Raw genomic sequence first — 27,101 nt, forward strand, 5'->3', positions numbered from 1 at the left:
ATAATAATATTTTGTTCATGTTAATATAATTTTATGTTATGTTATGTTATTTTATGTTTATTTTATTAATAGAAGGATAATCGTGTTACCACTCTTTCCTGTCACCTGACGTGCCGCTGCGTCGTAGCAGTCACGCCGTCGCGTGCGTTTACGTAAAGCTCGCGGTCCGGTTTCCCTGGCGGAGAAGATGGCGGCTCCTGGACCGGGGGAGTATTTCAGTGTCGGGAGCCATGTCTCTTGCCTCACCTGTTTAGGCCAACGTTTGCAGGGAGAGGTGGTGGCTTTCGATTACCCGTCCAAGATGTTGACTCTGAGTATCCTTTATTCCTCGGATATGTGCGTTTAAACCGCTGGACTGTGTCAAACTGATGCTCCGCGCGAGCGTGTTTATGTGTGCGCAAGTGGCCTCATTCAACGCCTATTCTGGCTTCATTTACACTCTGTGTTGTGTTTGGACACGATCAGCTATGTTTGTCGCTTGGTGTTTTCTGTGCTTAGTTGATTTGACATGGGTTCACTGTTGAGAACGTGTTGTTTGTGGTTAGCTTCTTGATTAGCATGTCCTCGCGACCGACAATATTAGCCTCCGCGCTAAGCTAACGTCTTTCCAGTGTAATAATGGCAGCTCTCATAGGGCATGTTACATGATTTATGAACGAATCTTTTTGTATTACTTCAGTAAGTATTAGTGTGTAGAAGAAAAAATATGCCCAGGCTGATTAGCATACGCCGGTTTACTATCATACTACAAGCGGGATATAGTTACACTGTTCTCGGATCAATAATATCAGACTGAACGGTCATATTCATTTAGTTTTGCCCGTGTTATACAAATAGAGGAGTTTGTGAATGCTGAGATTGAAGGCCATCCTATTCACTATGTATTTCATGCACTAAATATATCACAAACAGTTTCCTTCCACGCAAACGAAAGCTAAAATATAGTTGACATCTTTCGACATGTCATTTTAAAGGGTGACCAAATGAGTGTTGACACCCTTTGACCTGGCATGGTTTACTAAAAATCATTGCAGATTTCACATCACCACGACCTGGATGTTTTTTTCAATGATACTAAAATAGATACTATAGTATAAACTATCACTCAGACGCCATGTAGTATATTGTACTACAGTTTTATGTCAGCAAAGTTTTGATCATTTAGAAATGTGTGTATCAAATATGATACAGTATGGTAGATTAAATGGCTAAGCAGGGAATGTATTTTTCAGGTATCTACAAAAGATGGAGATTGCTCTTAGTGATGAATGAATGAATCAGCTTGTCACACGTTAGGTTGATCCTCATGTGGGATTTTTAGAAATGTGAAATCTCTTGTTCCTGTTCAGTAGTCACACTTGTTTAAATGTGACCTTTTGATGGTTTGACATGTATGGCATCACTTGTCACACTTGTCCTCCGTCTTATGTCTTGTAGGCTTGCTCAACCAATTACTCATGTTGGTTTCATGTTATGTATTGCTCTCTGCTTTACATCTAGGCCTTAGAATAATGGCCATCTAACCTTATGCACATGGTGGTAGTTGAACCACTCAATGTCTTTGGTGTATTGTAAACAAGTGTGTCGGTAACTACTTCTAATGTTTAGTAAACCAAGTAATTTCCCAAACAAGAGGATTCAACACCTACCTGTTTTTTCAAGGTGCACTATGTAACCTTTTTTCTGTAAAATATCCAAAAACCACTAGGCCAGTGATATATATTTTGTTCAGTTGAGTACTTATAGTATCCCAAATGTTTCCAACTATTTGTAAATCGTGAGGAAATTGCTATTTTAACAAAGGAACCGGGACGTGTGAGGGACTCGCCTGTCGATTGGTTCATATCTGTGTTCCCCTCGGTTTCCAGTTTTATTTTGCAGAAACGCTTTACTCTCACTGCAGTGTGAACAAGTGTCATAGCAGCCGCCGAGAGAACGCACCGATTAACATCATAACTTCATTATCAACACACTCAGATGTGTCTAATGTGATAAACAGAGCTGCTTTACCTCATACTCATGACCGGAAAAGCGGAAATGGCGCCGGAGACTGTGTCATAATAAAAGTCCCGCTGCTCGCGATGCGTGTGTTGCGCTCATCTCATTAACAATCGCTCCAGTGGTCCGTCAGCTCCACAACACTCGCTCCTGCTCTGCTTCACTACTGTAACGTTAATAATCACATCCATCAACATGATTTCTGTCTTTCCCACCGGCTGTGAGGTGAAGACCGCATGTCCCAAGATTCTGCGCTCAAACGTGGCGTCATCAAACTACGCCTTTGTTTTGAATAGACGACCTCTAGCGGACAGAAAAGTTACAAAGTGCACCTTTAAAGTGAAAGAGCATCTGCATAATCTTGGTTTGATTTATCCTTAACCGCTCCTCCCAGAATGTCCTTCCTCCAGCGGTAAGCCCAACCTCAGCGACGTCATCTTGATTAACTTAGCCTATGTTTCAGAGGTGGATATAATTAACGACCGCACTGAAACTCCTCCTCCTCTAGCATCTTTGAATGTTAGCAAGGTAAGATCATCTTTTGAAATTTCAATGTATGCTCTAAGGGTGGGTGGTGCGATCACAATTGTATACATTTTAATTTGTTTACATTGACAAAATACAGGTGCATCTCAATAAATTAGAATGTCGTGGAAAAGTGCATTCATTTCAGTAATTCAACTTAAAAGGCGAAACTAATATATAGACTCATTCATTACATGCAAAGTGAAATATTTCAAGCATTTATTTGTTTTAATTTTGATGATTATGGCTTACAGCTTATGAAACCCCCAAAATCAAAATCTTAAATTACAATATTGTGAAATGGTTCAGTATTGTAGGCTCAAAGTGTCACATTCTAATCAGCTAATTGGTCCAAAACACCTGCAAAGGGTTCCTGAGCCTTTAAATGGTCTGTCAGTCTGGTTCTGGACTGCTGACCTGACAGCTGTGCAGAAAACCATCATTGACACCTTCCACAGGGAGGGAAAGCCTCTAAAGGTAATTGCAAACGAAGTTGGATGTTCTCAAAGTGCCCTATCAATGCACATTAATAGAAAGTTAAGTGGAAGGGTGTGGAAGAAAAAAAGTGCACAAGCAGCAGGGATGACCGCAGCCTGGAGAAGATTGTCAGGAAAAGTAGGGCCCTATAATTTCCGCTATCACGGAATTGGCACATTAACGCGGAATCTAGTGTTAACGCAGAATTTTACATATTTGGAGTGAAATTCTGTTTTGTGTGGAAGAAGAACGTATGTCTGGGGAAAATGCAGACCAGGGGAAGCAAATCTGGGTGACAACCCCTCCTGTCGTTTCAGCTCCCCCTTCAAAACAATGAAAGTATGTTGAAGCGGCTCTCCATGGCTCTGCTTTCATCGGCGAAAAAGTTAAGAAACTTGATGCTAAGTCCTCAGTACTGAGCTGAGCGGTTCCCGCATGACTTTTATGTGTCAGGTGAACTTTTGTTTCGTCCTATATTTTTTGTTTACTTGAAAGAAAAAGCTAATGGAGCACTTTCATTTAAACTTTTATATAAACTATGTAACACTTCACACAGATAGCTGGCCTGAAAGGTTGTAAGTGTTAGCAAAACTAACGTATCTGACATTTCACATAAGGTTTATTATCAGTGTCGATTAGGGATCGACCGATATGGATTTTTTAGTGTTGATACCGATTTTTTTTTTTTTCATCAGCCTTAGCCGATGACCGATACGGGCTGCCAATTTTCTTGAGCCGATACTGCTTTTGCTCCCTCAATTTAAAACATAAAAATGACACAATGATCATTTAAAATGTACAATTTAAAAAAGGAACATTTTATTGAACTAAAAAACAATATTTAACAAATAGTAAAAACAGGTGAGGTAGGACAAGGGAAAAAGAGTTCAGTGGTGAAAATAAATTCTGAAAATAAATATTTAAGCATAAATAAAATAATTACACTATTGCACACAGTAGCAACAAGCAAGCAGCATAATAAAGTGCACACTGACTGTACTATACTTAATTTTAAAACTATTTACAGCCTAGTAATTTAATGGTTACACTCTAAAAAATGCTGGGTTAAAAATAACCCAAGTTGGGTTGAATATGGACTAACCCAGCAATTGGGTTGTTTTGACCCAGCGGTTGGGTTAAATGTTTGCTTAAAACAACCCAATTGCTGGATTAAAACAACCCAATTGATGGGTAAGTCCATTTTCAACCCAACTTGGGTTATTTTTAATCCAGCATTTTTTAGAGTGTAAGTGCACTTAACTTAATCTCTTGTAGAGCAACACCAGCAGTAATTCAGGAAAAAATCTCCCAATGCTCCACGTGAAACTTCAGTCTTTCCACCTTTTACCATCGTGTCAATTCGCAATTTATTTTGATTAATATGCGTGAGGGAGGGAGAGCAAGACAGTTTGAAGGCGGTGAGAGCTGCCCTGTGGACGCCTGTCTGTAAATAATGCAGGAAAAAAAATATCGGCGAACGCAGCAGCCTTATATTGGCCGATACACGTAAAAATTGCAAATATCGGCCAGCCAATATATCGGTCTAACACTAGTGTCGATCCCACATACACATGGGGCAGTTTGCAAACACTCCACTGACAACTGTGTTACTGAACAGAAAAATAAACTGGGCAAGAGCAACATAAATATAAAACGCATACATGCGATGTTCACAGCTCGCGCTCCATTTACGGACTGCCCACTCACTCATCAGCGAGTTAGTAAGAGTGCGTTCCGCCTTAAAGGAGCAGTACCTAATTCTACTAGTTACAACTAATATTTTGTTGTGCCTTGAAGTACTTGGAGTGCAGTGTTATGTTACATCCTGCAGTATTTGTCCGGAAAAGTACTGAGTAAATGTGATGTTTGTTACCTCAATAAATTTAAGGTCATTCCTATTTTATGTTCTATTATATAATCATTAAAAGCACACTCTTTTTACGACTAAAATAATAGTAAAGGGTAAAAAAACTGAATTTCCAAAAATTAATTTGGGAAACATTAAAACAGATTTTATAGGGCCCTAGAAAAGGCCATTCAAATGGGTGGGGGAGCTTCACAAGGAGTGGACTGAGGCTGGAGTTACTGCATCAAGAGCCACCACACACAGATGGATCCTGGATATGGGCTGAAAAATGTCAGAAGTGTTTTTCCTGGGATAAAGAAATAAAGAACTGGTCTGTTGCTCAGTGGTCCAGCCCTCTCTTCTGATGAGAGCAAATTTTGCATCTTATTTGGAAACCAAGGTCCCAGAGTCTGGAGGAAGAATGGAGAGGCACACCTGACCTAGGTGAAAAAGACGTACTATTAAATGTATTAAAAATGCATTATAGTATATTTGTATTGTAATAAAAACATACTCAAGTGCATTTTTAATGCATTTAGTAGTATGTATTTTTCACCTGGGAGTCCAAGATGCTTGAAGTCCAGTGTGACGTTTCCACAGTCTGTGTTGGTTTGGGGAGCCATGTCATCGGCTGGTGTTGGTCCACTGTGCTTTATTAAGTCCAGAGTCAATGCAGCCGTCTACCAGGACATTTTAGAGCACTTCCTGCTTCCTTCAGAAGACAAGCTTTATGGAGATGCTGACTTCAATTTCCAGCTGGACTTGGCACCTGCCCATACGGCCAAAAAGTACCAAAGCCTGGTTCAATGACCATGAGATTACTGTGCCTGATTGGCCAGCAAACCCGCCTGACCTGAACCCCATAGAGAATCTATGGGGTTTTTGCCAAGAGAAAGATGAGAGGCATGAGACCGAACAATGCAGAAGAGCTGAAGGCCACTATTGAAGCATCCTGGTCTTCCATAACCTTAGCAGTGCCACAGCCTTACAGCATCCATGCCACGCCGCATTGAGGCAGTAATTCATGCAAAACTGGCCCACACCAAGCACTGAGTACATGTGCATGATTATACTTTTCAGAGGGCTGATATTTCTGTATTTAAAATCCTTGTCATTTCATGTCATCTAATTTTCTGAGATTTCGATTTTGGGGGTTTCATAAACTGTAAGCCATAATCATCAAAATTATAACAAATAAAGGCTTGAAATATCTCACTTTGCATGCAGTGAGTCTATATAACATATTAGTTTCACCTTTTAAGTTTAAGCTCATTTATTGAGATGCACCTGTAGTTGGTATGGCCTATTGGTAATTAGGGATGGGTATCGTTAAGCTTTTAACGGTATTACTAGTCTTACTGATATTGCTGATCGATCCGGTACTTTAACGGTATTCTTATCGTTAGTTGCAGTTGCTTTAAAGTCTGTTTTTCACATTACACCTGTTCATTCAGCACGCTCTTGTGTCAAAGTAAAGCAGTCCCGCCCACTAATAGCCAGGCAGTTTTATCTACCACAGTAGACTTTTTTGCAAAGTTTATCATTTTTCGTTGTACCATCAGCACTGCTATACACTTAATTTGTTGATAGAAAACTGATTTCTGATGTTATTTGTGTTGTTTATGGTTTTATTAAACCTCTATTGTTTTCACATAGGCTATGTTCAGACTGCAGGCAAATAATTTTTTCTCAAATTAGAAATTTTCAGACTGTCTGCACTATTAATTGTAAGTGATCAAATAAGATTTGTGTCTAGACATAACCTCCCTAACTGCATGGGTTGTTTTGTTAATGTATGTGATGAGGCTTTCAAAACGGATGTGGGGGAATATATAGCCCCGTTTCCACCGAAATTAGCCGGAACAATTTGTACCAGGAACTTTTTTGCCCCAGACCTGCTACTGCCTGCGTTTCCACTGCGGCCTAAAGTACCGGGAAGATTAGGCAAATTAGTCCGGTGATGTAGGACTGCGCTCGACTCCTCCCAGTCACCGACGAACAGTAATCATTTTTGCGCGACACTGTCTGCACTCTGCAACAATAACAAGTATGGAGGAGATTAAAGCTGTGCTGGTTATGTATTGGTTTACTAAAGGGGTAATTAACAAAACTGATACTAAAGCGTATTCTGAAAGCTCGTAAAGCTAGATTTAAAATAAGACAACGTATGTTATAATCCGCTATCACGGACCGTGAGATGGCTGAGACGAACGCGCGCCATCGGACAGAGAGAGCAAGACAAAAGAACGCAGAACAAAACTCGCAAAAGACTTTTAAAAATGCCGGTTGAAATAAAATGCTGCATGAGTTCAACCAATCAGCATGTTCAGCGCCCAAGTCCCACCCTGGAAAGTTCCTGAACTTTGTAAAAGTACTACCTCGGGAGCAGATGAGATTTATACATCACACGAAAGTGAACAAATAATCTTTCCATTGATGTTTGGATGTTAGGATAGGACAGTATTTGGCCGAGATACAACTATTTGAAAATCTGGAATGTGAATCAAAATATTGAGAAAATAGCCTTTAAAGTTGTCCAAATGAAGTCCTTAGCAATGCATATTACTACTAGTAATGTTTTGATATATTTACGGTAGGAAATTTACTAAATATCTTCATGGAACATGATCTTTACTTAATATCCTAATGATTTTTGGCATAAAAGAATGATTGATAATTTTGACCCACACAATGTATTGTTGGCTATTTCCACAAATGAACCCCGTGCAACTGGTTTTGTAGTCCAGGGTCCCATATTGTGATTCCCTTCTGTGCTGTAGTCATGGCTAAAATCTTTGGACGGCATATATGAATATTTCCGTCACAGATTTTGATGTTATCAATATATGTCGCATTAAGAGTGAAGCAAAAGATTATTTGAAATCCGATTTGAGCGTCCAGACTGAGATGCATCTCTAAATATCTTATTGGATCACATTTGAAACCACCTCCAAATGTGGTTTTAATCAGATTAAAAAAAATATTTAAATACATTTTTTTTTTTTACAGTCCAGATCTACAAAAAAAAAAACCTTCTGGGTAAAATCTGTAAATCCAAAAGATTTTTGCTGGCAGTCTAAACAGAGCCATGGTGGTTTGTAGAAAAATAAAAAAAACTATACCCTTAAATAGGCCACTATTGAGCTGGCAGCCATTTGTAGTGGTGTCTGAAACCATAGTGGACGTTATTGAGTGCACCCATTCAAAACAATGCGCAACTGATGTACACTCAACAGCTAGAGAATACCCATAATCCACCGTTGCACATGAATTCCCACATCTGACCAGAAGATGGTGTCCGTAGCTCATCCATCCATCCCTTTTCCAATCCGCTGATCCAATTTGGCCACTGCATAATATCATACATGTATAAATTAATTATTAAATTGCTTAATTAAGGTTTACACTTAGTTTCCAGCAGAGAGTTAAAGATAAATCTTTTAATTTTGTTACTGGAGCCAATTTAAGTTTCGAGTGATTATTAAACAAGCACAAAAAATGCAAAAGCGGCAGCCCTCAGTGTCCGAAATCACTCACTCGCTTTCATTCACTCCTTCAAGTGGACTAATCTAGGGAATAAAAATGAGGGTTTAGGGGGTGATTTCGGACACAGCAAAGGTCTTCAGGATTACTAGAGACTTCCAGGAGTTGGTTGGAGCTAAACTCTGCAGGATCGTGTCCCTCCAGGAGCAGAGTTTTGACACCAGATGAACATGTGATGCTAAATAATACAAGATTGAGATGATGCCTGTCTGACAATATCTTATTTTGACATCTTTTGTTCTGCAGCTTGCAAATCGGGCAAGGACGGAAAAGGAAGACAAGTTGTCCCAAGCCTATGCAATCAGTGCTGGGGTGTCAGTTGAGGGCCAGCAATTATTCCAGACTATACACAAAACGTAAGACTTGCAAACTTTACTTGCATTGTGAAACCAAATGTAAGACCACAGTCTTTATCTATAATGAAAGTGATGTTAAACTTCTCTGGGTGATTTGTATTGTTATTGTATTGTAAAGATTGTATTGTACTGAATTGAGTTTTAAAAGGATGTGAGATAAAGACTGCAGTCAAATCTGTAACTTAGAAATTGTTGTAATTCTGCATTTGACACGGTGGTCCTCCCTCGTGCGGTCTGCCATGCTTGAATTAAAGTGCAAGGTCAATGTGATTTCAATAAACACAATCATCTACTGACAACTTGAGCTTAAACTATTTTTAAGCATGAAACGTGTTTCTATATTAAGGCCCCGATATACTTCAAGCGTAATCGAAAGTCTCTTTCGGGAGTTTGAAGCGGCTTGCCAAAGTGGGGCGTGTTTCCAAAAACAAATTTCCATTGATTTCTGTTGGTATCGACGGAACGTGCGCCCATGGTTGGTTTTGGGAAACCCACCCCAGGCTGGTAAACGCCTACGAACTACCATTGGTCCATGGTGATTACATAATAGGTTGGTGTGGCTCTGAGGCTCCGCCTTTGTTGTGGAAATCATCTCCGGTTCATTTCTTCTATTCAGTCCCTCGATGTCAGACATCCGTGAGTAAAAACATGAACACACACTGGAGAGCTGCTATAGAAAATGAAGTTGTAATTGTAATTGAAAGAGACACTAACACTGTATAAAACTGTAAATCTGCTTGCTTTAAAACAATCTTATTTTATAAAGTGGTATATAAATAAACGTGACGTGACTGGAGTGCTGAATTGCAGAGCATGTGCAAACATCCACATCGCTATCAGATGCTTTCTTTGACTTTCTAGACTGTTTTCTCACCGCTGTCATTTTGGTTGTATGTTTATTTTACTGAGAGGAAAGCACGCATGCAGCACATATTTACATATTCCTCTAAACGCCGCTTTCAGTAGCGTGGGCGGCGTCAGGATGTTCGCTAACACTATACCGCTGCTCACGTATTTCAAACTTCTTTTTACCCCAAAGCAAAGAACGAAAAAGAGCTTCGCCGTGAGTATATCGGGGCCTTTACTCTTCATTTGATCATTTTAAGCGTTATTGCTCACCGCTGGTGTGCCCACCTTGAGTTTGTCGTTTGATCTCTGTTATCCAGCATCAAAGACTGTAAATGGCAGGAGAAGAACATCATTGTGATGGATGACGTCGTAATCTCACCACCTTACCAGGTGGAGAACTGCAAAGGCAAAGAGGGAAGTGCTCTAAGTCATATACGCAAAATTGTGAGTATCTTTTCAATTCACTAATATATATTCATTTCAATGTGTTAAGAGCTCTCTACCAATGCCGTAGATTTGTTTTTTTACAAGAGAGAATATTAAAAGTTAAAGTCCTCATGAAATCAAAATCGATCTTATTTACTTTGTTAGCACACATTACAGGTCTTGGGGTGAACAATTAATCCGTGCAAGTTAATACACAGGAAAAAATTATTTGCCGTAGTAATCTTTAATCAAAATCTGAAAACCAATGACGACTGTGTGACAGCTTGGGTTTTAAATATCCTTAAAGGTGCACTATGTACAAAAAAATCCAGTAAAATATCCAAAAACCACTAGGCCAGGGTTATATATTTTGTTCAGTTGAGTACTTACAATATCCCAAATGTTTCCAACTATCTGTAAATCGTGAGAAAATTGCAATTTTACCCAAGGAACCGGGACGTGTGAGAGAGTCGCCTGTCGATTGCGTCATATCTGCGTTACCCTCGGTTTCCGGTTTCATTCAGCAGAAACGCTTTGGCTGTGAGGTGAAGACCACATGTCCCAAGATTCTGCGCTCAAACTTGCCGTCATCAAACTACGCCTTTTGTTTTGAATAGGTGTCCTCTAGTGCAGTGTTTCCCAACCACGATCCTGGAGGCGCACCAACACTGCACATTTTGCATGTCTCCTTTATCTGCCCATTTCAGGTCTTTGAGTCTCCACTAATAAGATGATCATTTGAATCAGGTGTGTTTGATTAAGGGACACATGCAAAATGTGCAGTGTTGGTGTGCCTCCAGGAGCGTGGTTGGGAAACACTGCTCTAGTGGACGGAAAAGTTAAGTAGTGCAGCTTTAACCGTTCCCCTCCAACCGTGAGTCTGCTATGAGCGCGAGATGGAGAGGAGGAGCGCTGAAGTAAAACTCCGCCCTCTATTCAATACTCCGTTTCACTTGGAAATGCATTACAGCACTGAAATAAAATCAGTTGCAACTTCCGGTTCACTGGGACTTTAAGCTAGCAGTCAATTTTAAGTCCTATCTTAAAGGGTTTGTTCACCCAAAAATGAAAATAATGTTATTTATTATTCACCCTCATGCTGTTCCACACCCGTAAGACCTTCGTTAATCTTCGGAACACGAATTAAGATATTTTTGTTGAAATCTGAAGGCTCAGTGAGGCCTGCAGAGCCAGCAATGACATTTCCTCTCTCAAGATCCATTATTGTACTAAAAACATATTTAAATCAGGTCATGCAAGTACAGTGGTTCAATATTAATATTATAAAGCGACGAGAGTATTTTTGGTGCGCCAAAAACGAGATAATGACTTGTATAGTGATGGCCGATTTCAAAACACTGCTTCGTGAAGCTTTGGAGCGTATCAAATCAGTGAGTCGAATCAGCGGCTTCGGAGCGCTAAAGTCACGTGATTTCAGCAGTTTGGCGGTTTGACACGCGATCCGAATCATGATTCGACTCACTGATTTGATACACTCCAAAGCTTCACGAAGCAGTGTTTTGTAATCGGCCATCACTATACAAGTCGTAATTTAGTTTTTTTGGCCCACCAAAAATATTCTCGTCGCATTATAATATTAATATTGAACCACTGTACTTGCATGAACTGATTTAAATATGTTTTTAGTATATTAATGGATCTTGAGAGAGGAAATGTCATTGCTGGCTATGCAGGCCTCACTGAGCCTTCAGATTTGAACAAAAATATCTTCATTTGTGTTCAGAAGATGAACGGAGGTGTGGAACGGCATTAGGGTGAGGAATAAATGACATTTTCATTTTTGGGTAAACTAACCCTTTAAGTCAAATGTGGGATATTTTAAATGGATCTCTCTAACTCCTAACAATGAAGTCGTTCCATTGGTTGATGCTTGAAAGACGTAAACTAAATGGCAAGGCTGCTGTTAGCTTTGCAGTTCAATTGTCAGCGACGTCTCCTAGCAGCCAAATTGTGGACAAGAATTGCCATCATTTGATCTTCAAGTGTTTTGTGACGTCATTCACTCTCATCTGTCAAAATTGGCATTTGCATGGCGGATGTTTTCCTGCCATTAAGTTCTTTTAAGTTGAATAAGTGCAATAAAAGGCTATTTCGTATTGTGACCTTTACAAGTTTAGTGGAATGCAACAGTAGGGATGGATTGACAATATTCAGAGCTCAATGCTAAGAATATTTCTACAGGCCCAGTCAGGCCAGTGGTTCAAATTTTTAAATTTGCCAAAATGTTCACTGACCCCACCACAAAAAAGTAATAAAAACTGAATAAAATAAAATATGCCTAGTAGGCATGTGCCGGTATACAATTTTCATGTTGCGATTAATTGCTGAAGCTTTTATCACGGTATACGGTATTATCACAATATTTTAAAAAAAGTTGCAAAAAAAGTGTTGTCATACTATAACAGGTTTAAAAAATTTCTTATAACAAAAGAACCAAACATTTAAATACAATAAAGCAATACACAAAAATGTATAAAGTAAACAAATATTTAAAACAGATTAAAGTGCTTAAGAATTATAAAGAACAATAGGTAACACTTTACAATAATGTCTCGCCAGTTAATGCATTAACATTCACAAAGAGCGAATAGCAACATTTTTACAGAAGTTATTCTTCTTTGATAATGTTAGTTTAAAAAAGCAACTGTTAGTGTAAGCTCAGGTCCATTAATACAGTTACAACTTTTGATTTTAATAATGTGTTATTAAATGCTGAAATGTACATTTAACTAAGATTAATACATGCTTTAGAAGTATTTTTCATTGTCAGTTTGTTAATGAATGAACTAATGTTAAATAATGGAGCCATATTGTAAAGTGTGTGATTGAAAAACAGTCAGAACATATTCAAACAATATCTAGGGCATGTAAGTTAAAACTTTAAAAAAAAAATTTAAGTTTGAAAATGACTTTAAGTCTTTAAGTATTAGGTTATGTGATGATGAGCACCGGATTGTGGTCACTGGGGAAACGGCTGTATTTCTGCTGTTCCATCAGCGCCCTCTGCTGTCTGAAAGTGAATGTGCACTTCAGTGCGTCTTCACACCTTCCGCCATGTGCTCGGCTCATGAACGGTCTGTTTACATCAGTGCGCGTTCCTCTTTGACGCGTTGTTCATTTTAAACGGTTGATGGGTAAAGTATTCTTAAAATACATTCTAAAAATCTGAATAATTCGTAATAAATAATTATTCACGGTATTTTGAAGTGCCCACGATAACAATATTGTGCATGTTCATTATTGCGGTATATCGTATTACCGTTTACCGGCACATGTCTAATGCCTAGTTATTGTTGTTGTTTTTGATCCATGTAACTTTAATAAAGTTCCCATGATGTGGATTTCTTTAATTATTTTATAATGTTTCCTGAGGTGTACTTATATTGTTAGTATGAATTTTTTTTTTAACCGTCATGAAATGTCATAATTTAGAAATAAAAGGCTTTTTTCTATTACTGATTTTAGCCCTCAGGCTTGAATGCTCTGTTTGAAGGGCGTGTCTGCTGTGAGACTTCGGTGTAAACGCCCACTGCTGTGATTGGCTCACATCTTTGCATTTGAAATGCGTATTACATGTGGAACCCTCTCGAATACTTTTACTATGTTTTTTTTACTATTACAGCTGTCGAGATTAACAAATCGTGAAAGTGTTGATTATAGCATTTAGATCTATTCCCATCATATGATAGGCTGCGGTGATGAGCATTGATTACACATGCAGTCTGTTGATCGCGTGAATGCAGTGATCTCGTCATTGCAGCACGTTTTCTCACAAAATGCTTTCACCACAACTAACAGCAAACACAAAATCGACATGAATACAGTAGGGATGTGCGGTATACCGGTACTGGGAGAATACCGGTATGTATTTTATTTCAAACGGTACGATATCAAAATTATGCTCATTTCGGTATATACTGCTGTTCCGAAGTTCACCGCTAGGTGGCAGTGCGCTACCCAAACTGATGCGAAACCGGCAAATGTCATTTGGCGCCATAGAGGAACAAAATGAATACAGCAGTTGAATCTAACTCAACACGCACAAAAGGAGTTAATAAAGAGAGGATTAGACGTGAAATTTGGAATTACTTTGCTTATAAAACTGCTGAAGAACCATCAAACCTTGCCAAGCATCTGTCACTTGCCCATCCTGTCTTGTGCAAGACATTAGGATTGACAGGTGAGTGCATAAATCAAACGATCTAATTTAGACATTTATTTTCTTTTAACACTGATCAACGCACATACATAAGATCTTATCGTTTAAATGTAATGAATTATCCAGCGTTCGTTTCAACCAATGACATTTAGATTTCATAATATTTGCACGCATACTATTGCACTATATTCGCGTAAGACGTAACCGACTGTGTTTATGTGAGTGCTCACTAAAGATGGACATTTGACATAAGTTTGTGTGTATTTGACTAAAGAAAAACAACTTAATTTGGAATGCGCGACGCTCTTTAGGCTTGTGTGTTTGTTGTTGGTATGAGCACAAAGAAAACTCTCTCTTAGCTCCCATCCCATGTATGACGGAATGCTATAAAATCGCATGTTCAAATTGGCAAGATTTAAAAAGACGTGGGTAGTGATTTCTGTCAGCTGTCCCGAAACAAAAGCGTAAGTTTTGAATTGGAGCGCGCAGACTGCATTTATAGTGCATGTGCGATGTCTTTTGAAGCTAGAAGCAATTTGCTAATTTTGAGAGCTAGAGAAGGGTGTATTGCTGAAATTACTTTGCACAAGAAAGTTTCCAAATGACTGATTTGATAATCTTTGATTCATTTAATAATAAACATTTGCGTTAATTTCCTGCTTTATAAACCTCAAACCTGCGAGAGTGAGTAAAATTATGCGCAATACCCGCGCCAAAATTCAGACCCTGTATGGTATCGACTTAATATCGCTACTTCGGTATTAGATTGTGGTACCGTACCGAAGCCAAACTTGTGGTATCGAGCCATCCCTAGAATACAGTAAGAGCTTCGCTGTGCAGCGTAACAGCGTCATTCATTATAACGGCAGTTTGGGCAAGTGGGCAGATGAACTCGCAACGTGTGATTGACAGATCCGGACATTATAAAGAGTGTTCTTTGATCGCTCTCTGTAGTCTAATCACAATTTAAATAACTGACATCGCGACTGAATTAAATGTAAAAATAAACCAAATCCATTTTCTCCAAATTCTCTGGGGGGGCAAAGCAGAGAAAGGGGAGGTAATCGTTTCCCCTTATGACGGCATATAGGGGAGATTCCAGATCGGCCCATCTGAGCTTTCATTTTCTCAAAGGCACAGCAGGAGACCCAGGGCTTGGTTTACACCTGTCTCCATTTCTAGCCACTGGAGGACAATGGGGACCATAGACAGGCTAGGGGAACTCATATTAATGTTAGAAAACTAATGTGAAATTTATGTCATGGGACCTTTTAATAAATAAGCTTATGAGAATTATAAGAAGTTAAAATATATTTTCGGGCCACCACAGTCTAGTTAATGAATGGGAAGCACTGAAATCTATTTCTGGTGGTCAGTGTTGATATTGTGGCGGGCCGGCACAAACAAATCCATGAATGGGAAACACTGAACACAGCAGTAGTGTTTTTCACTTCCACTATAAAAAATGAAAAAGATTATTGACATGTTAATGTTCACTGACTGACATGTTTTCTCTGTGAGTACATTATGCTCTAAGCTTGTCAGTGTAGAAACCTTTATTCTATACAAGGCAGGTGACATATGTCTGAACGTTTCATGCTTGATGGTGCATCTGCGTATACAAGTCTCATCGATCGCTTGCCATGACTTTCGTGTCTGTCTTTTTCAGGTTGAGAAACATTTTAGAGATGTGGAAAGCCAGAAGTCGATGCCGCGTACACAAGCACAGCAAACACAGAAGGACTCGTCTTTATCCTCCTGAGTGGGGGGTATGGCTCATCTGGGGAGGGCACCACGGGCATCAAGGGCCTAACAGCTGGTCGAAACCAGCGCTCATCTCCCCCTCTGCGTCGTAGTCCGAGGGTGGATGCACCAAGGGCCTAGGGTCTGGAAGATCAACAAAAGAAACAAAAAACCATAAAAAAAGCAAAAATGTTTTAAGAAACATGAGTGAAAAGAGTTCATTCTAAATTAGACTTTATAAAGATAATTTAAAACACCAACCATCAAACAAACCATAGTTTCTTTGACTAACAGTGTCTTATCCCCCCTCTGCCCCTTTTTCTTCCTCCTCCTCCTGTGTTTCATCTAAAAATAGCTTTTCATATTTTCTTCTCTCTTACATCCCTCCTTCGCCTTCTATTCCATTTTGTCAAAAAAAAGAAAAAACAAACCAGTCAGAAAAGCTTGTTAGCTTTATTTACTTTGATGTTTTTGTTTTTTTTTTTTCTTTGGCTGTTTGTTCTACAAGTGTCTGTCTTTTCTGTATTTTAAACAAAATGTGACTTCAGATGCCACACGTTACAAAGGACATTTTCTAAAATAAAAATAACAAAAATTCTGACTGTAATATTGTACTTTCAGTTGCTTCTTCAGAAATGTTTGAACACTAAGCTTGCAAAAAGGGTTAAAATATTTGCCCTTTCAGTCCAAGGTTTGGTTATGTGGCTTTTTGTCCACATGTTCTAATCAAACAGCATTTTATTCGTTTAGCAAAAAACACAGTAGTTAAAGGTGCTGTATGTAAGTTTTTGACTGTACTAAAGCATCAAAATTCCATCATATGTTTGCAGATATTTAGGAAACGTGCCGAGTTCACATACTCGTTTCTACTACAGCCAGTTATTCTACTTTGAAATGTGCGTTTCGTGTCGGAATGTCTGTTTTTGTTTTGGTCCGTGTGAACGCACGCTGCCAGTTTACCCAATAGTATTGCACCACCCCAGGTTGCCAGTTGGTGGAGAAAACAGTGTATTGCAGCCATGGAAGCCAGCAAACAAGCTGGGTCATAGATCGCAGATTCTACCCGTCCTAAAAAGCCTCGGCATCCATATAGAAATCTATTAACGGAAGCATGTTAAAACGTAGATAAATCAACTTACATAAGTCTCCTCGCCTTCCATTGTTGCTCGCTCATTCTTGTTGCGTGTCCTCAAACTGGCAACCATAGACCGTAAAAAAATATGGATGACGCAACAGCATTGGCTTCCTCTGACGAGAGTTGAAGCTTTCGGAGGCCCGCACACGGCACTGACATCTTGCGCAGATTTGGGACCGAGTCTGCGCAGTATAGAACCGGAAATAGACGGCGATATCAAAAGCCCACACTCAGAACAGAACAATTCATTATGTTGGTGTGAAATAAACAGTTATGGAAATGTAGAAATTAAAGCTAAAGCTCCAATCTCCTCTCAAAAATCTAGAAAAGTCTTAGTGCCTCAGTGACAACTTCACTCAGAGAAGCCGTCAATCATGACGTCACACTACTTTTTTATAGCATCAAATTACTCACTAAAACTAAACGTATTTAAAAAAAGAAACCATCTTTAGAAAACCATTATTTGAAGTGTAATTTGTTTAGTTTGTCTCGCGTCCAATGTAATACATGGAGGGGTGGGGTTTATGAGCTATACTGGGACCAGCCACCGGGGGGCGATCGAGGCGCGTAGGCTTCAGTTTCTGAGAGGAGCGCTGCAGGCTTGCTGGCAGCAATATTTTTTTCCCCAGGATGGTAGGGGAAGGTATAGTGGTGTCAACAATAATCGATTCGGCGATGCATCACAATGCGGGGCATGCACGATTCAGCATCGATGCGGCAAAGTGCCAAAATCGATTATGTCACCGTTTATTTTCTGGCCTTGAGTTGGACAATAAAATTGTGAAGTTTCAATTACTTCCAGGGTCATAACAACAACAACAATCAAGATGGCTGAGGCGGAGGGAGATGACCGCAATAGACGGGTAATTAAAAACGCACCCAAAGCTTGGAAAGCGGACATCTGGGCACATTTCGGATTCTACGAAGTTGATGGGAAACTAGACAAGACTTACGCGGTGTGTAAAACCTGCCACACTAAAATCAAGTACGTTGGCAATACAACTAACTTCACAAACCATGTTGATCGTTCTAAAGTAGAGAGAAGAGGAACATTTCTCATTCAAAGCACTGAACGCAGTGATTTATGTTTTCTTTTATTTAATGACATTTATGTAAAAGAAAACATCATCCGCTAAAATGCATAAATGTAAATGTAAAGATACAGGAGAGTGATAATACACACATAGCAGCCAATACAATCTGTTGTTTGTATTGCCTCATGACTGATTAAAAATTTGCCTTGTTGTGTGCAGTAGAATTTTGATGCATCGTAGAATCGAATTGAACCGAATCGTTACCTGGTGAATCGTAATCGAATCGAATTGTGAGGGCAGTGCCAATGCACACCCCTAGGAAGGTACCGCCTTTTTTGTCTATGATTGGCTAGAAGGGCTCTCCTCCGATTGGTTATAGATCTCACGTTCATGGCAGGCTGTCAGCTAGTCTGTTTTGATCGTCTTTACAACAGAAGTAAACAAAGTCAATCCAACATAGCCTACTAAGAAAAGCACTATATGTGGGTGTCTTCAGATTTATATTTCAAGGTATATTAACTAACCCTAACTCTACCTTGAAATGGCTAACAAATGTTATTTGTTTTGGAAAGAGATTGTTTCTATAGAAGATGGGACGAATTAGCACATTGGCATGACACAAAACTCTCCTAGCTATAGAAGAAGATGGGATGAATCAGCACATTGGCACGACACTGTGGCCCTTAACCACCACATTTCTGTGTGGCTTTAAAGTTACTGTACAGTCGATTTACCCTCATAGTGTTTGCCTCACCTAGATACATCATGTGAACTTGGAATATAAATCTGACGGCACGCACACGACAGCCTGGCCTGCCATGAACGTGAGATGACGTTTCACGGCCAAATCAAATAACCAATCGGAGGAGAGCCCTTCTAGCCAATCATAGACGAAAAAGGCGGTACCTTCCCCTACCATCCTGGGAAAAAAAATATCGCTTGCTGGCAACCCGCGTGAGCATCGAGTCCGAGGAGGGGGCGGGCAAACAATAATTTGAATTTGAACTGCAGTACCCATTTCAACCTCTAGCTGTCATTCTTACATACTGCACCTTTAAACCGTGATAGATTTACACAGAGGTTCTCAAACCTGTCCTGGGGACCCCTCACCATTGCACATTTTGGATGTCTCCTTTATCAGACGCAACCAATTCAAGTTTTGCAGTCTCTACTAATGAGCTGATGAGTTGAATAAAAATGTGCAGTGATGAGGTAGCTTATTTTGATACGAACTATGTTAATAAAACATCATGTATTTTCAACAAAATGAAGAAAATATTCGAAAAGTCTAAATAAAATGTCTAATGTGTATATCATATAGGGAGGGTTTTATTGTCCCAATAAGGTGGCATTCATTTAATAATTTAACAAATGCAATCATTTACGCTGTTATTATTGTATACTGTTTAGTGTTCAACAACACTGACGTGCAAATAGTATCTGCCACTATAAGTATAAATACAATCTAACCAGTGTAAATAGCAGATCGCTAAGAAATGCTACTATTTCCACTTGGTGCAGCTATCACTATTTGCACTTATTATTTTTTAGAAATTGTAAAAACTACATGTAATTATAGCGAGGTTTACTGGTCAAATATCTTAAACCTCATTATCTACAGCCTTCGGGTTAATTACATGAATAGAGTTTCATTGAATTATTCATCACTGCTATGAACTATAAAAGGTTTTGACTTTCCCTGACCCTATTACGGCAAATGTCAAAAGGTCTTGATTGTTCTTGATTAAGGATAAAGGATTATTACTGTAACTAATACACCGGTTCCATTCACACCGCTGGCACCTGTCAACACCTCACCAAGATTTAACATGGTGTAAGATGCTCCTGGGGTTTCTATCGAGATCTTGAACATGCTTGACTGTAAGACTACACGTCCTGCTTCTAAATTGATGGTTCAATGAAATATTCAGTATGTACCAGGTACTCTTGTTTCTTGAGTCTTAAATCAAGTCAAATGTTAAATGGAGACTCAAAAGCAGGGTTGCATGCAGGACGCTCTGCATCCAGTTTGCGATTTAAATCCGAAAAGTTGGTTTTGTTTCTCTATTAGTAGTGGAACAAGGGCGCAGATGTCAGCCTCATTTGTAAGTGCTAAATGATTAAACGTAGTGTTTTTCAGGTAGGAGTTTGAATGCAAATTGAATTATGTAGGGGAAAATGTGCCATTTGATATGAGAGTGGCATGTTTCAACTCAACCAGTGGCTCCGTATTCTTCAAGACCGGTTTGCGGTAAGTACATTTAGATCTGTGATTTCTTTAATTATGAATGAATGTCTTGATTTATACACAATTGGCCAGGAAGAATGTTGACCAACATGATGAACTCTGATGCTGATTGTGTGAAATGATAAACGGATTAAAGGATTTAGCTCTTTATATCATTTGAGTACTCATGCCAAGCCACAAATCCTTGTAGATCTCAGACTGCAAGCCGTTTGAAAATGAATTATATTTGTGCAGGAATATACCAGTTGACTGTTGAAGATGCTCTGCGTCATATCTTTACCCATCATGTTCCTGTTTGCCGCGAGCTCGAAGCTCTGCCCTCATCAGTGTTCTTGTTACGAAGCGTCTGAGCTGGTGGACTGCCGATCCCGAGGCTTCACTCACATTCCCCACAGTATTCCTCATGGCACGTGGCTCCTGGACCTCAGTGGGAATAAGTTGTCGGAGTTGAGGAGTACCTCTTTTACTGGGATATGGGCCCTCCGGGTCCTTCTGCTTTCACAAAGCAACATGCAGGTGGTGCATTCTCAGGTGCGCTTCATTTTGGTTGCCTTTACGAAAAAAAAAGTCCAGCTATACTATATACTATAAAATAAAGGTTCTTTATTGGCGTCAATGGTTCCATGAAGAGCCTTTAAGAAGCCACAAAAGGTTTTTTTTATGTGGAAAAAGCTTCAGATTATTAAATTGTTCTTCACACTAAGAAAAATAAAGGTTCTTTATTGGCATATGGTTACATGGATAAACATAAATATGCATGGGACATTGCGCAATGTTCTTTACACTCTAAAAAAAAGGCTCGTAATCATAGGGGAACCTTTTTTAGTGCTATATAGCACCAATTTTGGTGCTTCAGCGGTTCTTCAGAGGTGCTATATAGCACCTTAGTCAAAGAACCGGTGAAGAACCGCTGAAGAACCACTGAAGCACCAAAATTGGTGCTATATAGCACTAAAAAAGGTTCCCCTATGATTACGAGCCAAGAACCATTTTTGGTGCAATATAGAACCTTTTTTTTTTTTAGAGTGTATGGCATCACTATGAAACCCCTATTTTGAATTTAGAACAACTATTTTGGGTTCCCCAAAGAACCTTTCAGTGACCAGTTCTCAAAAGAACCATTTTTTCTTATTGTGAAGAACATTTTATTCATCTAAAGAACCCTTTTGCACTATAAAGAACCATTTGTCCAATGGAAAGGCTCTAGCTAGGGATGTTAAAGGTAGTTCATGAACCATAGATGCCAATAAAGAATGTTGATTATATATATTTTTTAAAAACACCTTTTTGGAACCTTTATTTTTAGGTGTATTTAAAAGGATAGTTCAGTCCAAAACTTCAAGTCATCCCAGGTGTATATGACATTCTTTCAGACGAATATAATCTGAGTTATATTAAAAATGTCCTGGCTCTTCAAAGCTTTATAATGGCAGTGACTGTTGGGTTTTTTTTGAAGTCCATAAAAGTGCATCTATCCATTATATAACTGCTCCACACGGCTCCGGGGGGGGGTTAATAAAGGCCTTCTGAAGCAAAGTGGTGCGTTTGTGTGAGAAAAATATATCCATATTTAAAACTTTATAATGTAAATTATCTAGCTTTCACCTGATCGCCTTCCATATTCAATTTACGGAAAAAGTGTAGCGCCTCTTGCAGTCTGACTACATTGCACACCAGTAACACTCGCCAGAAGTAGCGTAAGCATTTTGAACAGCGAGAAGCCTTTATTAACTTAAATAGATGCAGTTTTATGGACTACAAAAACGAAGCATCAGTCACTGCCATTATAAAGCTTTGAAGAGCCAGGACTTTTTATAATATAACTCTGAATGTATTCGTCTGAAAGAAGAATGTCATATACACCTAGGATGACTTGAGGGTGAGTAAATCATGGGCTAATTCAATTTTTTGGGTGAACTATTCCTTTAATGAAAGTGTCTAATGTTTCACAGTTGTAACATCTTTCAAAAATCATATTCCTATGTTGCACAGAAGAAACAGTCACATGGGTTTGGAACGACAGGAGTGTGTAAATAATTATAGAATTGAGTGCAATTCGATCTGAAAATGCATTCCTCTGCCTTTCTCTTTAGTCTTTAAATTTCAACCCTCTTTAACCCAAATAAAGTATTTGTCTAAAAACCACTAGAGAATTATTTACTAAACGGGGCAAATTAGAACAAGATTCCAGAAAAAGCACAGATGCGAGTGGAAAGAGTGTGATTTACTGACTACGAGCAAATAACATTAAAAAAAACCGATGCAGCTGGATAATTTCCATAATGACCAGTGCAATCTACCAGTTAGCATCTGGTTTAAGACATGGGGGGCGGTAAATAATGGCGCAAACCTTAGTAAATCACTTTACATGATTCATTTAAATACTCTCCTTCCATACATTTTGCGTCTGAAAGGGAAACTCCTACAAATGTATATGTAATAAGATCAGCTGCAAAAATAACCCTGTCCATGCCTTTTCAGCGCTGATTTATCACTGCGTGTCTTTAGTAAATCCTGACAGTCGTTTTTTAATGTCAAAAGAGGATTTTGGGCTGGAGCAAGCTGTTAGTGAATCTGGCCCTGAATGCCTTGTCTCTCTTTAACATGGAATATTGCTTTAACTGAAAAAATATTTTAAAATATATTAGAAAAATAGTGTATTGTTTCCAATAGGGAAAATCGCTCTTGTATAAATATGGCATATGAAATGAAAATGAAAAAAATATATATATATTGCACAAACAGTACATTGGTTTTGCTGGGGAGAAAAGTTACATTTCAAGGTCAATTATCAAGGCCAAGTATTAGCCTGGCTCCGCCCTCCTACGTACTTCCGCTTAATTTTCATTTTCCTTCAGTACTCCGTCTAGAATTGCGGTATATTCTCTGGGTTTTCTCCGGTCAATTTTTAACCGGTCCAATCAGCAAACAGAGGGAGTGGCTGAGAACGATGACGATGATGTTGTGCGTTTGTTTGAGATGACATGCATCACGACCAAACGTTAGCGATTGGTTATGGCAGATCCAATAGTTTTAGACTTAAAACAGAGTACCTGCTTCAAGGAAGTAAACGCTTGTCAATGGAGAGTGGCCAGACTCTCTGTACAAATGAAGTGTACAATTGTATGGGATGACCCCTGAACGAAGAGGGCCAGAAGGTTAAAAGGATTGTTAGCTGAATGTGCCTCATTTCTGTTCCAGGCTCTTTCCTCTCTGACTTTCTTGGAAAAGTTGGACCTGGCTTACAATGAGCTCCGTGTCCTTCCTCCAGATTTCTCTCAAGGGTTGACCTATCTTAAAGATCTCAAGCTTTCCCACAACGCTCTGGGGCGCCTTGAGACCCACTCTTTGGAGGACCTAGAAAGCCTGGAGAGGTTAGATCTCAGTCACAACCACATTCAGGTCATCGAAGTTGGGGCATTTCGTGGCCTGATCATGCTGAGGCACCTTAACCTGGCACGGAATCAGTTGACGGTTCTCCAAGGAGGTCTGCTGACCATGCAACAAGGTCTTGGGGTTCTTCTCTTGGGCCACAATAACATCTCCAAGATTGAAGCGGAAGCTCTGGCTCCCCTACAAACCCTCACCATACTGAACTTGGAAGCCAACCAGTTGAGAAGCCTGAAGTTCAAGACCTTCCTAAACCTTCAGACGCCCAGCACGCATCTGCAGATGTGGGAGAACCCTTGGACGTGTGACTGCGAACTGCATCGTGTTTTCAGCAAGATACTCCGCGTCCGGCATCTCCACGTGGATGATTACATGAACATCACGTGCCACACTCCGCTCTTACTGGCTGGAGCGTCTCTGGGATTGATGCACGGTCAGCTGTGTATCGCAGAAACAGCCACTGTCCTGATCATAACCGGAACTGTGATGGTCACTGTGGTGGCGGCGATACTTATGGCAGAACGGAAGCGAAAGAAGAAAAGGATGAACCTGGAAAAATAAGGATCCAATGCCTTGGGAGTCTCACAAATGAAGAAGAGAGGAAAAGTCGACAGCTATTAGAAATACAATCTTAGTTTACAATATCGGACCAGAGCCTGTATGTATACAACTTCTCAGAAATGCTCTTAAAGATAGTCTTGAGCTTTGACTTAAAGGGTTAGTTCACCCAAAAATGAAAATTCTGTCATTAATTACTCATCCTCATGTCGTTCGACACCCGTAAGACCTCCGTTCATATTCGGAACACAAATGAAGATATTTTTGTTGAAAGCTGATGGCTGAGAAAAGCTTCAGATAGGCCTCCATTGGCATTCAGTACATTTACACTCCCAAGAGCCATAAAAGGCACTTAAAACGTCGTTACAATGTCCATCTCACCACAGTGACTCTACAATAATTTTACGATGGGACGACAATAGTTTTTGTGCGCAAAAAAATCAAAATAACGCCTTTATCCAACTTGTTATTGCCTTCCGTGTGTGCCTCCACGATGCATGCGCGAGAATATGACGCAGATCCGGCGTTCGGACACATGACCCAGAAGCGATTTGTTTACAAGCAGAGGAAGACGCACGTGTCTAAGCTGTTGAATTCTACATTGATCGTGCTTTTGGTCTCGGCGTAGTTCTCAAAATGGGCTTAAGTGTGCATTTCATGGATTCCCGAACCCCGGCACTACGTCATATTCTCGCGCATGCGTCGTGGAGGCACACGCGGAAGACAAGAAGAGGTTGAATAAAGTCGTTATTTTGATTTTTTTTTTGCGCACAAAAACTATTGTCGTCGCTTCGTAAAATTATTGTAGAGTCACTGTGGTGAGATGGACTTTGTAACGACGTTTTAAGTGCTTTTTATGGGTCTTGGGAGTGTAAATGTACTGAATGCCAATGGAGGCCTATCTGAAGCCTTTCTCCGCCATCAGCTTTCAACAAAAATATCTTCATTTGTGTTTTTTCATTTGTGAAAGCAACTTTCAGCAAAGTCGAAGACTGATTCTTAAGCGCTGACTGAGGTGGCTACAATGATGTCAGCCCAAAATGGCCGCCCTCAACCTCTGAATCAGCCAATAGTGAGCCTGCAAGGGTGAAGTCACAACAGCACAACGCCAATCATTTAATGTAATTACAATAAAATAATTGAATTAAGACTGAAACTTTATATTTAAATGTATTAAATTAATTTTCATGAATTAGTATTGATGCTGTGGGGTCGTTTTCTATTGATGTACGTCTCCTCATTTACAGTCTGAGTAATGATGTGAAGCCCGAAAAACCCATAAAAGTGTCTTGCTTTTGCCGCATGGTTTGAATGTTAGTTGGGAAGTCAATGAACTGCCATACAATAGTGGTCAAAAGTTATGCCTGGCCTAATGTACATATTCAACCTATATTCAAATATTATTATTAAAAAGGTGTTAAAGATTTTGTAAGCAAATTGCGTAGTTGTGATTTGAGTCAATTGTATTATTTGTGATAACACAATAAAACATGCCAAATTGTACGGACATACAAAGAAATTATGAACACAAGCAAAATAAAGAGAGGACCAATTAAATATTAAAGGAACACACCACTTTTTTTGAAAATAGGCTCATTTTCTGGCGGTAGCACTTTTAGCATAGCTTAGCATAGATCATTGAATCTGATTAGACCGTTAGCATCTCGCTCAAAATTGACAAAAAAAAGTGTCGATATTTTTCCTATTTAAAACTTGACTCTTCTGTAGTTACATCGTGTACTAAGGCCAACGGAAAATGAAAAGATCTCTCATTCCTGCGTAATAATCAAGAGCTTTGAGCCGTACCATGAGTGCAGCGGCGCAATGATATTACAAAATAGTCCCCAGCGCTCCCTGTGACTGCAGGTTGTCAAGTTGGTTATGTTGACGGAAGTTAGCCTATTTTCAGGCGCTGTGTAATATCATTAAGAAATGTTTTCGAGTTCCAAGGCACTAAAGTGGGACATTAATGGTGGTGACGTTGAACTATGTAGTGTAGTTCATTTATAGCCTAATTTTAGCATTTTACTTCTGATGTTTATATTTAGGCTTAGAAAATCATAAAAGTGAAGATTATCATGAACAAAACATGTAAGAATCATAAACTTGTGTTGATCACAGAGCCAATAGACAAAACCCAATTGACTTTTTATCCCATACAAAATACATTGCATAAACAGTACAATAGTTTGATTTTGAAATATGCTAATAATTGTCTTATTTTTAGAAGCTCTTGCTTATTGCTGCTAAAGGAAATTCGACTTGAGTGTGTGTTTCAGAATGGTTAGGCAGTGAACTCGAGCTGAATGACGCTTGAGGAGCCACAGAGGAGGTTTGTTTGCTCTTTGGAACTCAATACCTGGAGCACCAGCCTGACCTTTGTGTTATTGTGTCCTCTGTGCTGGACCATATTTGTTTGATCACCATTATCTTGTTGACCAGATTATTAGCGGAATCATACACTTGAATTTGAAGCTATTATTTTAGTTCCAGTTTGTACACTTTGAGGGATAATATTTCATCAAAACCAATGTGGATATTATACTGTTGATAAAAGAACACTATACAATGCTGACGAATGTTTGATAATACGGTTCTTGAGTTGCTGTTGTATCTATCTATCTATCTATCTATCTATCTATCTATCTATCTATCTATCTATCTATCTATATATCTATCTATTGCTGGAGAAGCCGTAGTTTACAGTGAATTTATAACAGCTAGGCGTTGTTAGGCACGATGTGGAGCGGAGTAAAAAAAAAAATTATTTACTGTCCTGAATAAGATATTTTA

At 39.2% G+C, this 27,101-nt stretch overlaps 2 protein-coding genes across 2 annotated transcripts; both read left to right on the plus strand.

Annotated features, from left to right (window-relative positions):
* The first annotated feature begins 118 nt into the window (after nt 1-118).
* lsm12b (LSM12 homolog b) lies at nt 119-16,541 on the plus strand. Its single transcript, XM_079801488.1, has 5 exons — nt 119-314; nt 2,393-2,526; nt 8,636-8,745; nt 9,912-10,038; nt 15,870-16,541. Exons 1-5 carry the CDS (start codon nt 188-190, stop codon nt 15,960-15,962), a joined length of 591 nt encoding a protein of 196 aa, XP_079657614.1. The 5' UTR covers nt 119-187; the 3' UTR covers nt 15,963-16,541.
* A 2,786-nt stretch (nt 16,542-19,327) lies between these two features.
* On the plus strand, nt 19,328-25,734 carry LOC307116938 (uncharacterized protein). Its single transcript, XM_079801489.1, has 2 exons — nt 19,328-20,891; nt 23,562-25,734. Exons 1-2 carry the CDS (start codon nt 20,619-20,621, stop codon nt 24,309-24,311), a joined length of 1,023 nt encoding a protein of 340 aa, XP_079657615.1. The 5' UTR covers nt 19,328-20,618; the 3' UTR covers nt 24,312-25,734.
* The last annotated feature ends 1,367 nt before the right edge of the window (nt 25,735-27,101 follow it).

The sequence above is a fragment of the Gobio gobio genome (genome assembly GCF_949357685.1).
Source record: "Gobio gobio genome assembly, chromosome: 20".
Classification (NCBI taxonomy): Eukaryota; Metazoa; Chordata; class Actinopteri; order Cypriniformes; family Gobionidae; genus Gobio; species Gobio gobio.